Source organism: Hemiscyllium ocellatum, chromosome 23 (assembly GCF_020745735.1).
Source record: "Hemiscyllium ocellatum isolate sHemOce1 chromosome 23, sHemOce1.pat.X.cur, whole genome shotgun sequence".
In the NCBI taxonomy this organism is placed as follows: domain Eukaryota; kingdom Metazoa; phylum Chordata; class Chondrichthyes; order Orectolobiformes; family Hemiscylliidae; genus Hemiscyllium; species Hemiscyllium ocellatum.
In genome coordinates this window covers 47,137,464-47,153,621 of record NC_083423.1, presented here as the reverse complement: position 1 = coordinate 47,153,621, position 16,158 = coordinate 47,137,464, and the positions used below count along the sequence as shown (strand labels likewise).

The following is a 16,158-nucleotide window of genomic DNA, read 5'->3' as shown; positions in this document are numbered from 1 at the left end:
TGCAGCATTTGATCATTGCTGTTCACTGCATCTCTAGTAATGAAGATGGTTTCGTTACGTAAGTAACCAGTTGTGATCAGAGACATTAATTTCATCAGTTAGAAAATTGAGCATTTTCTATAATGGGTAGCCAATCTACAATGCGAGTTTACCTCTCGGACTGCAAATTGAGAATTACCCCCAGTCCCCACTGTATCTTTGAGAGTTTGTCATGAACACAGAACAGGATAGCACAGGAACAGACCCTTCGGCCCACTATGTCGTGCTGACCATGATGCCATTCTAAACTAATCCCATCTGCCTGCATATAATCCGTAGCCCTCTCTTCCCTGCCTGTGTCTCTAAATGCCCCTTAAATGTTACTAGCGTATTTACTTCTACAAACTCCGCTAGCAGTGCATTCCAGGTATCTACCACCCTCTGTGTAAAAAAAACCTTGTTCTCTACATCTTTAAAGACCTCGCCCACCAACCCATTTCACCTTAAACCTATGCCGTCTGTGTTTGACATTTCCACCCTGGGAATAAAAACTATTCACCCTATCCATGCCGTTCATAATTTTATATACATGTATATATCTGTTAGATTGCCCCTCAGCCTCCAATGCTCCAGTACAAACAGTCCAAGTTGGTCCAACCTTCCCTTATAGCTAATACACTCCAATCCAGGTAACATCCCAGAAGATCATCTTTTCACCTTCTCCAAAGCCTCCACATGCTCCACCAGAATTGCTCAAAATACCCCAAATGTGGCCTAAGGCTTTAGACAGCTGCAACTGGACTTGCCAACTTAGACTCAATCCCCCCCCCACCAACTGATTAAGACAAGCATGCCTTATGCCTTCTTTATCACCTTATCCACTTGCGTTGCCACATTCAGGAAGATATGAACTTGCTCCCCAAGATCTCTCCTTATATCAATGTTCCCAAGGGTCCTGCCATTTACTGTATACCTTCCTTTGCATTTTACCTCCCAAATGCATAACCTCGCACTTGCCTGGATTAAATTCCATAACACCATAAGAGACAGAAAGAACCCTAGACTGTTTGAAAGTCAGCAGGTAAAATATATTGTGCCTCATTGTATACATGTTGTTTCTGAGTTATAGTTCTAAATATATATAGGATCTGTGGTTTAGTCTGAAGTAAATGGTCCAATGATACATGATTTCAATTTACAGGAAACACACTTCCTATTCTCCTGCAGACTATTATGATTGGGGTTAATAGCTAGGTAACACTGACACAGTACTGCAGATAGTAAAAGCTGCAGTTTACAGTTCATAAGGGAGGCAATTTCTTTTTAGAATTGTTCACAAATGAAATGTGCTGTAAAAAGTTCAAGGTGCAACTGACTTGTGAAAATCTGGGCAAATCTCCTTCAACAATACTTAAAATCTGGAATAGGCTAGAAATGGTTACATTGCACATATTGTAAATGTGAGAAGTTGCAACTCCACTTAACCATTTAGATTCTTTGTCTACAGTACAGAATTTATTATTCTGAAGAAATACTTTCTAGACTTCTGGTGAACTTAATAGTCACAGCTGTGTAGTCGGCAGGAGCAGCTTGCAGTGGATCTGAGCTCGGTCAATGGATTCTGCACCTTGGCTGTCACAGACATCTGCTGGTGTATACCTTGCCAAACAAAACTTGTGACAAAAGTATGTTGCAAGAGCAAATCTCCCAAAAGGCCTTTGTGTGAACTGAGCACTTGGAAAGAGCACTCCTGTGCTGCGAAAGAAACTCCAGGCAACCTTTGTACTGAATGTGTCATAGTCATGACCAAGGGGGTCTTCTGCAATGTTCTTGTGATTTCCCTACTGAAATGATTACCAATGGAGAAGTTCTGACCTTATATTTCAAACTGGGAGCTGGCAAGCTAAGGACTCCTTAACCATTTCGAGACAGCACAGAAAGAAGAATCACCATGGAAACTGAGTCCTACTGAGTTGACGGGTTCAAAGAGGTACTGAGTTGGTTATTCATCATCAGTTGTCTTCAGGAGGGTATAAAACAGTTTAGTATTGGTGCGGTAGTAATAAATAAACTGATATTATCCAAACATCTTTTAACCAAAATCCCTTACAAATAAAAAAAAGTGCTGTATATCTCCTTGATAAATCGTTTTGTCTGGATATGAAAGGTCTTCTTTAAATAAAATTAATATGCAACAGTAATGAAATACTACATTTTAACCTCTCAAATTATTAGAGGAAAGAAGGAATTTTAAGAAAATGCTGATGGCACAAACATTTGTGCCTTTCATTTTCAAGTTGTGAATAAAACTCTGATCAATTTATCAATGTCTCTTGTCTAGTTTATCTGATACTCAGTGCAATATCCTTGAAACCAAAAATGACTGCAAAACCTAGTTAACATTAAAAATTTCTCGGTCATTTAATAAATCTAATCACACTGATTTGGCCACTTTGCGCATATCAAATTGAATGAAGAATATTAGATTTAATTCCATGATTATGCACTCCCAGTAGCCAACCCTCTTGATGGAAATGAGTGAGATCAGGATGAAAATTTCAATGTCTCAGCCTCGCATTGCTATTCTAATGTGGAAGGGTCTCCATTAGCAGAATGGGATCAGTGAATTTACTGTACAGAGCTGACAAAATAAATCTATAATGTGCACCTTATTCAATGTAACATTCTGTAATCCAAAAAATTTCAACTCAGAGACAAATAAACTTCATACATCACTATTTGCACTTTATCAAAAGAAAATTTCATTTTAATAATTTTGATATAAATTAATATTAAAAATTCTAAATTTCAAGAAACTCAAATTGTATGCAAAATATTTATATTTAAGAATATTGGAATGCATTAAAGTTGAGTGAGTAAATGTTAAATTCTTTGTGATCTGAAAGAAAAAAAGACGTTCATTTCCAAAGTTCCAGCAAAAGTAATACAGAGGTGGAGCACTCTTCGTGATTAAAAATCAGACCTGTTTCTTCAGCTGACAGTCGCATGCAGTCTTTTAAGCCATTGGCAATTCATGAGCTGCTGCATACCTCCCTGTCACATGATGATAAATCTGAAGAAAATTAAATAGAAATCAATATATTGAGAAAGAAAAATTCAGTTAGAAGAAATTACCAAAAAATATGATTTTTTTTAACAAGCAAAAGTACAAAAATTTCCTGTTGGGATCCTAACCTGTCTTTCAATATCAGTAAGCAAAGTGCTGGCACCCAGTCGGAACCATTTTGGCTTTAGCCAGCTGTTGCCCAGCTCTTCTTTGATTAGTGACAGCCAGGTCAATGCATCCTTCGCACTGCGGATACCACCTGCTGGTTTAAACCCAACCTGCAAAACAGAATACAGTGTTAATGAAGCTATACCAGAAGTTTTACCTCAGGTGTGTGTCTCTCTATGCTTACTGCCAATTTTATTTGGAACATGGGAACAGGAGTACGTCTGTTCTGCTTTGCAAACTTATCACAGTATAAGTATAGGTAATCGTCCACACAATATCCACTCGTCAGCTTTCACAGAGATCTGTCTTGCAACTGACTTATAAGAAAATAGCCAGGTCAGACTTCATCTAACTCTGCCCACCAACTTGTGAAGTTAGCAACAACATATCAACTCTTAAGTGCAGTGAATTAATCGACACTTTATTAACAATCCACTTTCGCTGAATTGATTCCAAGACTCAGAATAAGCTGATGTGAAGTTGTTAAGAAAAGAATATCTGTCAGTGCAAAATGCAATGTAGTTTGTTTAAACTTGACTACAGGCTTAGAGAAGTGAAAAAAAAGCTGCTACTTGTTTAAAGCTTACAACCTGCTTTTTGAATGGTGAATACTAAAATAACCAAAAACCATTCAAAATATTGAAGGATGAATCATAGTAATCAGGTTTTGCAGCTAGTCTCTATGACTATACTGTAACTAGCTTGCCAGCTACATCTTTTTATACAAAATGATCATTGTAATGTGTTGAACAATACATCTTACTTTCAGGATCCAGTCATTCCAAAGCCAGAATATGGGAAGTAACAGCTTTTCTAAAATAATTTATGCATGACTGGTTGATTTAATAAAATTAAAATCCTATTCCAGCTGACCAGCTCATCTCCAGACAGACAGATGACTATGAACTTGCTGTGTCACTATCACCCTGGGGAAACTGGGTCAGGGAACAAAGTCAGAATTCACTGCTGAAGTCACCTCAAGCTGAAGACAGACAAATGCTGAGGTCATATATAAAATTTATTGTGAACAAAGAATTATTATTGTCCAAAAACATCATCCAATTTTTAGCAGGGAAAATACACATGAAAACATAATTTAAACTTAACACTATGCAGTTGAAGAAATATATGTTATTAGTATGCAGGCCATCTGACTAACAGATAAGCATTGGTTTTAATCATTATTGACAATTAATTGATCACACAAAAAAATGCTTTCAAATCTCCAGTACAGCTAAAGCTTAAACAGTACTATAGAGGAAGGAGTTCCAATTATGAAATACAAAGTAAACTTTGAACTATGTGACAACCTTTCTTTGCAATCAGAATAAAACAAACTGGTCTCTTAGTTATTATTCCAATACCTGTTAAATTAATACTAATAACTCAATTGTATATAAACTTGAGGGGCATGGATGGGGTAAATAGACAAGGTCTTTTCCCTGGGGTGGGGGAGTACAAAACTGGAGGGCATAGGTCCCTTTTAGATCTTTCCCTTCTCACCTTAAACCTATGGGACAACTTTTTCACACAAAGGGTAGTGAATGTATGGCATGAGGCAGAAGAAGTGGTAGAGGCTGGTAAAATTACAACATTTAAAGAGAGATCTGGATGAGTATATGAATAGGAAGGGTTTAGAGCGATATAGGCCAAGTGCTGACAAATGGGGCTGGATTAATTTCGGATATCTGATCGGCATGGACAAGTTGGACGGAAGGATTTGCTTCAGTGCTGCATATTTCTATGAGTCTTTAGAAATTGAAGGAAACGAAGTTCAAACGGGAATTAAGTACTTGCTTCATGATTAAATATACTTGCAGCAACTGCATACAAATTAGGAGCAGCAGTTCATTCAGTCTCTCTAGCCTGCTGCACCATTAATAAGATCATGGCTGATGTGATTGTTACCTCAAGTCCATATTCCTCCTAACCCTGATAACTTTTCACCTATTTACTTAACAAAAGAATAGCACCTGGAGAAGTGCACTTTTAAAAGGAATTCAAGATTCTAAAGTATTGCAACATTAACAGCTAAAGACATATAAGCACATAGATGTAGTCTTTCAACTTGAGACACAAATGTCAATTTAGGTTGAAATTTATACATATTTTCAAGCATGTCTCCTTCTCTGTAGTCATTTCTACTCAAAATATATTTTCACACCAATAAAATTGTGCAGTATTTTAAGAATGCTTCTTTTTTTAAAAAGTTGTTTTGAAATATTCTTTGATAGATTTAAGGTGCCAAGTAGGTATTGTGACATTTATACAACTGAAAATAAATTTACTTTTAAAAAAAAACACAATAAGTGTTATCAAAAATTATATTTAAAAGAAGACAGAACCATGTGTTAATTTTACTAAAGAACAATAATCAGTTCCTTCGTTAAAAAAAATTCAGAAGCTGTCAAAACATATATGTCAGTGCATCTGCACCCAAATGAACCTGCATTGTCTTTAATTCACAGTTTTCCCATAGGCCCATAAATAAGTACATTGCATAAAATTTCCCAATGGTTATTAATTAATTCTGTTGGCATGGTTAGTTTTGTGCATAGGAGCACAATTTTGTTTTATAACTAATACAAATTATCACACAAGCTCAATTTCCACTGAAGCAATTTGTGCTTAAAGTTCAGCAATCTTTTGAATGAGCTGCAATAGCAAAATGAATGCAAGAATATGGAAATTCAAATTTTTTCTAATTCAATCCTTAGAGAAATGACATGCAAGCAAAAACAGTAGGGCTTGCAATCTTTTTAGAATAACACAGTGATCATTTATTTGTGTATGAAGCAATTTGCTTCTTCCTTCAGTGTGATATAAGCCATAATATGGGGAGACAAATTTGATATGTCCTGGTAAAAATAGGATTAAATATACAGCATGCACAACTCCACACTAGAAGTCCTTGTTAAGCATTCTAGTTCCAAGCAAGCAATTATATTATTAATTGCATACAGATTTGACTCGAGGGCTGTTCTATAGCTCTAATAATATAATTGAATTTTTGCTACAACTGCACTTTCATTCTGTAGCTTTACATGTTGTTTCTGTCCAATTTACTTAAAAGCCCAACTAAACTGGATCCTTGATCTTTCAATTAAACTAGAATAGAAAAACTTGATTTCCATTTGTCTTTCACTTAAGTCTGAGTACTCTCACTCGAAGATTTCAATTAATTCTTTCAATCCAATAAATCATTTTAGGAAATTGCAGAAATTCACTGTTATTGTTCATTACACGGTGCTTATGTTGTTAGTCAATAAATCATTTTTATTTTAAAAAACTAAATGATGAACAAGATGAATATTAGAAATTCCAATCCAAAATATTTCCAAATTGCTAGTGTACCTTGTAACCGGTCTTTGAATAATACTCTCTGATGGCCCGCACCATCACTAGGGCAACTGGGAATGTTGCATTTACCCCTTCTTTTCCTGTAGAGGTTTTAATAAAGTCAGAACCTAAAAGATAAATTTAAAAAACACATTTAAAGGAATGGCAGAACTTAATTGAAAACCACCATCTTATCATTTGGAGATGATCCTTTAAACAAAAGCAGAAGGATTTTTGTGTCTAATTCTCTATTTCCATATTCACAAGAATTTGGCTACAGAAAATGTTTTCTAACAGGAGTGACAAAAGTGCTGCTAAAAATACTTTGATAAAATTAAATGTGGCAACAGCTTTAATTTTCTACAGGAATTCTACAAGAGATTGGTGATATTACAACATAAGCTTGAAGTGAACAATAAAAAGAAAACCAAACTGCAATGTACAGAAAACAGTCAGTCATACACGCTTACAGCACGGAAACAGACTTTTTGGTCCAACCAGTCCATGCAGACCATGTTCCCAAACTAAACTCGTCCAACCTGCTTGCATTTGGCCCATATCATTCCAAACCTTTCCTGTTCATGTATTTATTCAAATATCTTTTAACCATTGTAACTGCATCCAAATCCATGGTACACACAAACCACTGTGTAAAAACATTGTCCCTCATGTCTCTAAATCTTTCTCCTCTCACTTTAAAAATATGCCCTCTACTCTTGAAGTCATCCACCCTAGGGAAAAGACACCTGCCATTTACCAGAGTAATACCCCTCATAACTTTATAAACCTTGGTAAGGTCACCCTCTCAAACTCCTAAAAGAGAAAAGAGCCAGCCTATCCAGCCTCTCCTTATAAATCAATGTTGGTAGTAACTTTTCCACAAGTCAAATGTTGTATTCAAGCCCGATAATGATTAGGACAAACAATCTAGGTAATACTTCAGTATAATAGCTTTCAAACGCTACATTGTAAGAAGTTAAATCAAGGCATTGACTCCTCTCTCTCCATGGATGTTAGCTGACCTACTGAGATTTCCCAGCCTTTTAAGTCTTATTTCTGACTGCCCTGTTTAAGTGGATACAAGTAGTGCCAAAATAATCACACCTATGATGTTCAATTATAAAACACAATAAAAGTAATCAAAATGAAGGATATTTAAAAATGTACTGGGGATCAGAATCAAATTCAGAAATTGCTGGAAAACTCAGATCTGTGGAGAGAAAGCAAAGTTTACGTATCAGGTCCAGTTCTATACACCTCTGCTTTCTCACCACATATCTGCTGAGTTTTTCCAACAATTTCTGATTTGGAAAGATATTTATTTGATTGCTGGTGAAGAACAGCAGGAAGCCCTCTTTTCTGTCCTTCCACCAATCCCACCAGAAGCAAATTGAATGGCCAAGTTGTGGGATCTTGCTGTGTGTACATTCAGTGCCATATGCATCTACACTGCTAGCTACACTTGTAATAATTAATTGGATGTGAAGCGTGGCAATGGAGTACAGAAATATGATTTAATATTTTCTAAACAACCTGTTCAAAGATGTTATTACACACCTCTACAGCAGATGGGACTTGAACACAGGCCTCTTAGCCCAGAGACAGGGACACTACCAGTACACCATAACAGCCCCTGAGTACTACTTTGAAAATAGTCAGTGCCATGGAGGCGATCAAATATTTATTTGAAAAGTAAGCACATGCTTGCTCGAGATGGTATGCATCTTTAAATTTATCCCCAAGATGATACACATCCTTAACTTTATTCCCATTGCATTCGTGATTACTGGCACTGTGAAAACATTTCAACTTGAGCAAAAGGTGGTGTAGGGAAGTTCCACACACCATTTTTGGAAACATCAAATTTTTGCAAGCATTTTGGACAAGGCCCTAAAACAGCATTATCCAAATTCTAGATGCAATGTGCGACTGGATCCCTGTGTAGGGAGTGAAACTCATTTACTCAGTGTGTCGAAATGAGCGTAAAGTGACAGTTTTTACTGCAAGAAATGCGAGGTCACAAGAAGCCATCTGTTCAAAGACAGCATATGTCAGCCTGTGGAAGGCAAGATTTCACTGGTATAGAGGGCTCGTGCTTCCAGACAGCTTTCAAAAAACATCATTCTGATGGATGCTATCCATCAGACTTTCCCTCTGTAGGAATGTGGGAGCTTATTATGGCTGCCAAGTGAAGCCTTAAAGATTTTGGCGTGATCTCTGGAGAGTAGTGTTGTCAGAGCAAAATGATTGGAATTTGGCCACAAATTAAATTAGATTAGATTAGATTAGATTACTTACAATGTGGAAACAGGCCCTTCGGCCCACAAGTCCACACCGACCCGCCGAAGCGCAATCCACCCATACCCCTACATTTACCCCTTACCTAACACTACGGGCAATTTAACATGGCCAATTCACCTGACCCGCACATCTTTGGACTGTGGGAGGAAACCGGAGCACCCGGAGGAAACCCACACAGACACGGGGAGAACGTGCAAACTCCACACAGTCAGTCGCCTGAGTCGGGAATTGAACCCGGGTCACAGGCGCTGTGAGGCAGCAGTGCTAACCATTGTGCCACCATGCCGCCCACGGTGGCACAGTGGTTAGCACTGTGTTTAAGTTGAATGAAATTCTGAAGAAATACTATGAAGAGCTTTTTTACTAGGAGCAGGTACACCAGTATGGACAATAGGAGCAACTGACGTGAGGAGGAAATCAAAGAGGTTGATCACATGGTGGGTGAGAAGTATTGCAAGTTGTGAAAGAAGTTAATATCATGTGACCCTTGCCATTTTGATTGTAACCTAAATCTTTGTAAACAAGCAGTACACAAAAGATTAGAAACACCATTTTAAACTTTGTATGTTACTAATACATTAGTATTAGAGGGAAATAAATTGGAATATCTCCAGCACACATGATGGAGGAAGGTTACTTGCATGATTCTGCCTCAAGGTGAGTGAAATTATGGGGTAATTTGTTAGATGTATACCAGTGGCCAAGTACTTAGGAAATTTAGGCTTAAAGTACATTTTAAAACTGTGGACTGTCTGTGTTTTAACTACATCGTTACATGGTGCACAATACAGTGATTGATATACTTCAATTTTTTCTTAAAAACCCTATTCCTCTTGGCCTCTTCCCAACAAAGCATGCAAAAAAGAGCAATGGCAATAAGCCTAGGAGTTAAGTTCAATCCTTCAATTAAGCGCGAGCAGCAGCAGAGAAGGAGTGGGAGCAGCGGAGGAAGTGACGTGGACCAGAGGGGCAGCCGGGAAGGAAAGCAGTGTCCATATATATCAGCAAGACAGCTAAACCAGAGACTCTACTACTGTAGTGTCTCCCACCCGCCCTCCTCCTCTAACCTAGTTAATAAGTAGGAAGAGCGGGAGCAACGACCAGGGGACTGCCGGTAATATATCTGGGCAGTGGCTGAACCCGAGACACTACACGTGCTGTGTCTCCCACCCCTCACCCCACCTCTAACCAAAAATAGGACTCTGGTTTATTAAGGTAAAGATTTTCTATTTCTTTAATCGGTGAATGATTAAAAAATTACTTTTTATGGTTTATCTATTAATTGGTTTTTAGAAAAAGACTATAGCAGAGAAGTATCAGAAAGTATTTTAACTCAAACCTATCCAAAGTAATAAAGTAACTAACTAAGCAGAGATGGCTGGGCAGGTGATGTGCTGTAGCTGTATGATGTGGGAGCTGGCTGATCCCATTGTGAATGGCAGTGACCACATCTGCAGCAAGTGTTGGTTGCTGGAAGAACTCCGGCTCAGAGTTGATGATCTGGAATCTGAGCTTCAAACACTGCGGCACATCCAGGAGGGTGAAGAGTTACCTGGAAGCTTTGTTTCAGGAGGCAGTCACACTTGGGAGATTAAGTAATTCACATTCAGTTAGTGATCAGGGACATCAAAGTGTGACTGCAAGTGAGGCAGGCAGGGGGAACTTGAGTTCAGGATTGCAGGAGCCTCAGCCCTTGACCTTGTCCAACAGGTATGAGATTCTTGCTCCCTATACGGATGAGGAAAAGGGCTCTGGGCAGGATGAGCCAGCTGACCATAGTGCAGAAGGCCATTCAAGAGGGGAAAGCAAAAAGACAAGTAGTTTTTATAGGGGATTCTATAATTAGGGTATCCTATGCAAGCCGGATTGGGAGTCTCGCATGGTGTGTTGCCTGCCCGGTGCCAGGGTGCGGGACATCTCCGACCGGCTTGAAAGAATATTGGAGCGGGAGGGGGAGGATTCAGTTGTTGTGGTCCACTAACAACATAGGCAAAGCTAGGGTGGAGGACCTGATTGGGGATTATCAAGCACTAGGAAGAAAATTGAAGTACAGGTCCTCAGGGGTCATAATCTCCGGATTACTGCCCGAGCCACTTGCCAATTGGCATAGGGATAAGAAAATTAGGGAAGTAAACACGTGGCTAAGATTTTGGTGTGGGAAAGAGGGATTCCATTTCATGGGGCATTGGCATCAGTTTTGGAACTGGGGGGATCTGTACCGTCGGGACAGTCTCCACCTGAACCGATCAGGTAACAATGTTCTAGCGAAGAGGGTAAATAGGGTGGTCAGTAGGACTTTAAACTTCTGAGTTGGGGGGGGGAAGGGAAAGTGAAAGCGACAGGGAGTATGGAGTTAAATGGAAAGATAAGCAGGAGGATGGCATGTTTGCAGGTGGATTTAACCTTGAGGCAGGTTAGGAATGCAACAAAAAGGAAGGATAACTTAGGACATCTTATGATTTCCAATATCTCTAATGAAAAAAATGTTAGCATTAAGGCACTTTACCTGAATGCTCGTTGCATTCATAACAAAGTAGATGAACTAAAGGCACAGATCGTCGTGAATGATGATGATGTGGTAGGCATCATAGAGACGTGGTTGTAGGGGGTTCAGGACTGACAGTTAAACATCCAAGGATTTACAACTTATTGAAAAGACAGGGAGGTGGGCAGAGGGGGTGGGGTTGCCTTGTTAGTTAAGAACACAATTAAATCTATGGCACTGAATGACATAGCGTCGGATGATATGGAGTCTGTGTGGAATGTGGGTGGAATTGAGGAACCACAAAGGCAAAAATACCATAATGGGAGTTATGTACAGACCTCCTAACAGTGGTCAGGACCAGAGGCACAACATGTACCGGGAAATTGAAAAGGCATGTCAGAAAGGCAAGGTCACAGTGATCATGGGGGACTTCAATATGCAAGTGGATTGGGTAAATAATGTTGCCAGTGGATCCAAAGAAAGGAAATTCTTGGAATGCTTACAGGACGGCTTTTTGGAACAGCTTGTCATGGAGCCCACAAGGGAGCAGGCTATTTTGGACCTAGTGCTATGTAATGAACCAGACTTTATAAAAGATCTTAAAGTAAGGGAACACTTAGGAAGCAGCAATCATAATATGGTAGAGTTCAGTCTGCAGTTTGAAAGAGAGAAAGCAAAATCGGATATAATGGTGTTACAATTAAACAAAGGTGATTACATGGGCATGAGAGAGGAATTGATGAAAATCGACTGGAAACAGAGCCTAGCAGGGAAGACAGTAGAGCAAAAATGGCAGGAGTTTGTGGGTATAATTGAGGACACAGTACAGAGGTTCATCCCCAAGAAAAGAAAGATTATCCGGGGCGGGATTAGACAGCCATGGCTGACAAAGGAAGACAGGAAATGTATCAAAGAAAAAGAGAGATCCTATAAAGTGGCCAAGAGCACTGGGAAATCAGAAGATTGGAAAGGCTACAAAAACAAACAGAGGATAACAAAGAGAGAAATAAGGAAGGAGAGGATCAAATATGAAGGTAGGCTAGCCAGTAATACTAGAAATGATAGTAAAAGTTTCTTTCAATACATAAGAAACAAATGACGGGCAAAAGTAGACATTGGGCCACTTCAAACTGATGCTGGAAAGCTAGTGATGGGAGATAAGGAAATAGCAGGAGAACTTAATAAGTACTTCGCATCAGTCTTCACAGTGGAAGACATGAGTAATATCCCAACAATTAAAGGAAGTCAGGGGGCTGAGTTGGGTATGGTTGCCATTACAAAAGAGATAGTGCTAGAAAAGCTAAAAGGTCTTAAAATTGACAAATCTCCTGGCCCCAATGGGGTACATCCTAGAGTTCTGAGAGAGGTAGCTGAGTAAACAGCGGAGGTGTTGGTTAAGATCTTTCAAAAGTCACTGGAGTCAGGGAAAGTCCCGGATGATTGGAAGACAGATGTTGTAACCCCATTGTTCAAGAAAGGATCAAGACAAAAGATGGAAAATTATAGGCCAATTAGCCCAACCTCAGTTGTTGGTAAATTCTAGAATCCATCATTAAGGATGAGGTTTCTAAATTCTTGGAAGAGCAGGGTCAGATTAGAACAAGTCAACATGGATTTAGTAAGGGGAGGTCGTGCCTGACAAACCTGTTAGAATTCTTTGAAGAGGTGACACGTAGGTTAGACCAGGGAAACCCAGTGGATGTGGTCTATCTAGACTTCCAAAAGGCCTTTGATAAGGTGTCACACGGGAGGCTGCTGAGTAAGGTGAGGGCCCATGGTGTTCGAGGTGAGCTACTGGCATGGATTGAGGATTAGCTGTCTGACAGAAGGCAGACAGTTGGAATAAGAGGTTGTTTTTCGGAATGGCAGCAGGTGACAAGTGGTGTCCCACAGGGTTCAGTGTTGGGGCCGCAGCTGTTCACGTTATACATTAATGATCTGGATGAAGGGACTGGGGCATTCTAGCGAAGTATGCCGATGATACGAAGACAGGTGGACAGGCAGGTAGTACTGAGGAAGTGGGGAGGCTGCAGAAAGATCTAGACAGTTTGGGAGAGTGGTCCAGGAAATGGCTGATGAAGTTCAATATGAGCAAATGCGAGGTCTTGCACTTTGGAAAAAAAGAATACAAGCATGGACTACTTTCTAAACGGTGAGAAAATTCATAAAGCCAAAGTACAAAGGGATCTGGGAATGCTAGTCAAGGATTCTCTAAAGGTAAACATGCAGGTTGAATTCCATGATTAAGAAAGCGAATGCAATGGTGTCATTTATCTCAAGAGGGTTGGAATATAAAAGCAGCAATGTGCTACTGAGACTTTATAAAGCTCTGGTTAGGCCCCATTTGGAGTACTGTGTTCAGTTTTGGGCCCCACACCTCAGGAGGGACATACTGGCACTGGAGTGTGTCCAGCGGAGATTCACACGGATGATCCCTGGAATGGTAGGTCTAACATACGAGGAACAGCTGAGGATCCTGGGATTGTACTCAGTGGAGTTGAGATGGTTAAGGGGAGATCTAATAGAAACTTACAAGGTAATACATGGCTTGGTACGGGTGGACGCTAGGAAATTGTTTCCATTAGACGAGGAGACTATGACCCGTGGGCACAGCCTTAAAAATTAGAGGGGGTCAATTCAGAACAGAAATGCGGAGACTTTCTTCAGCCAGAGTGTGATGGGCCTGTGGAATTCATTGCCGCAGAGAGCAGTGGAGGCCGGGACGCTAAATGTCTTCTAGGCAGAGATTGATAAATTCTTGATGTCAAAGGAATTAAGGGCTACAGGGAGAATGCGGGTAAGTGGAGTTGAAATGCCCATCAGCCATGATTAAATGGTGGAGTGGACTCAATGGGCCGAATGGCCTTACTTTCACTCCTATGTCTTATGCTCCCACAAAGTAGACCCAACTACCATTAGAGATGGGGGAACAGACATATGCCAAATGGAGGAGGAATGCTTTTAGGATTCACCGAAAAGGGTACAATTCTGAATTGCATTATGCACTCTCGATTATAAGTAATAATACAAACCACTTGAACATCGTTTCTATCTCTCTGAAATCCAAATGTAACATTTCAAAACATAAATTAATATTTCTGCTGAAAAAAGATTCTTTTGTTAGGGATTTTACTTCAAAAATAAGGGAGCACTTCTTTATGCTGCCTCAGTCGGTTTTCTTCTTCATTTTTACACAGGCAAATTCATCTTTTATACAGTCTATAATCAGATTTTCCTTATGACATTTAATAATCAGTTTTTGATGAAAAAGATAGATAACATTCTTATTCTCGATGCTTCACAATGTGTCTTAATTACATCCACTACTGAATTCATTTGCTTCAATTCTCCAAGGATTTTAGCTGCAATTCTGCACCTCATCACTAAACAGGACAAGATTAACATTTTTCAGTTCATTAAAGAAATGTTCTATGTGTTATTTCCTTTGTTCTCATCTTTCTTAATTATCACTTAATGGCTAACGCTTTTTAAATACATTTTCCAGAATTAAAGAACTATTCATTTGCAAACTAAAAGACTGTGTGAAGTGTGATATAAAATTACTGACTCCAAAGATTAATGTATCAAATTATTACTCTAACTTTAAAATTCTAAGTCATGGATTATTTAATGAGAAAAGACCAGAGCAAAAGAATATATTATGTGGAAAAAAGTGTTAAATTAATTTTCAAAGCAGATCAGTATGCAATTAGTTATAATCAACTTTATCTTCAATTATGATAAAAATAATGAAATTATATTTTGGTTTTTTTGAGAACTTGCTTTCTGTTTCATAACTGATGACCAAAGCTCATGGTTCTGTTCTTGAATTGCTGGAAAGAGTTCCCAATGAGAAATGTCCTGTTTAACAGTACTGGGTAGGTAACAGTGATGATGGAGCTGGTGGGCTGGGGGTGGCGTAATATTCAAAAGAACAAGTTCAATGTCATAATGTTTTAATGACTTGTGCAATTAATAAAGAAGATACAAGATAATGCAGGAGGCAATTGAAGCCAACCGGCTAACAGATTCAACTGTGGGCCAGAATACTAGAAAGTTAAAATGAAAATTATTACATTATGCTATAGTCAAATGACAGCTTGTCTATTATTTCAGACTTTGACCAGTATTGTAGGTTTCTGCACAGTAAGTTGTTAAATCTGAGTCATACCGAACAGGACAAGTTTAACATTTTTCAGTCCATTAAAGAAATGCTCTGTGTGTTATTTCCTTTGTAAACAGCCCCTTCTTTGGCGATATCTCAAGAATTCTCCATCCATCCCATTCACAACGCAACTGAACAGTGATCACAGAGGAATCCATGACATGAAACTGGAATTGAAGCTAGATCATCCTCTTTTCCAGATGCCAGTTAGTGAAACTTTACAAAAGAATTTAAATGGAAATAGTCAAAAACCGAGAAAAAGAGCAATTCTGGAAAGCCTAGGAGAGTGTCTTGGCCTCTAAAGAAGTTTGTAGGTACGGGAATACAAATAAAAATACATGAAATGATGGAAATCCAAAATAAACACAGAACATGTTGAACATATCCAGCAGGTCAGTCAGCATCATCAAGCAAAAGACAAGATTAAATTTCTTAAGACAACATCCCTTATTTGTAGTTTCTCAATCTTAGTAAAATTGACTTTGCTGGAGGAGACTCACACACAAAGGGTTAACCTGTACTTTTTATTTGCAGATACTGAATGACCTTCTGTGTACTCTCTTTTACTACAGTGATGCATCTTGGACAGAGAAACAAAAAACTGTTATTCAGTTGAACATCTTCATTCAAGTGAAGTAGTTCAATCCAAAACTA

General features: G+C 38.9%; 1 protein-coding gene across 1 annotated transcript in view; it reads right to left on the bottom strand.

The window, feature by feature from the left end:
- Positions 1–2,815: 2,815 nt before the first annotated feature.
- dera (deoxyribose-phosphate aldolase (putative)) overlaps positions 2,816–16,158 on the bottom strand; it is a 44,979-nt gene continuing 31,636 nt past the window's right edge. The window contains exons 7-9 of the mRNA XM_060843217.1: positions 6,569–6,681; positions 3,175–3,324; positions 2,816–3,052 (exon numbers count right to left, since the gene is read on the bottom strand). Coding sequence (XP_060699200.1) covers positions 2,996–3,052; positions 3,175–3,324; positions 6,569–6,681 — 320 coding nt within the window. The 3' untranslated portion in view covers positions 2,816–2,995. The remainder of the gene's footprint in view (positions 3,053–3,174; positions 3,325–6,568; positions 6,682–16,158) is intronic.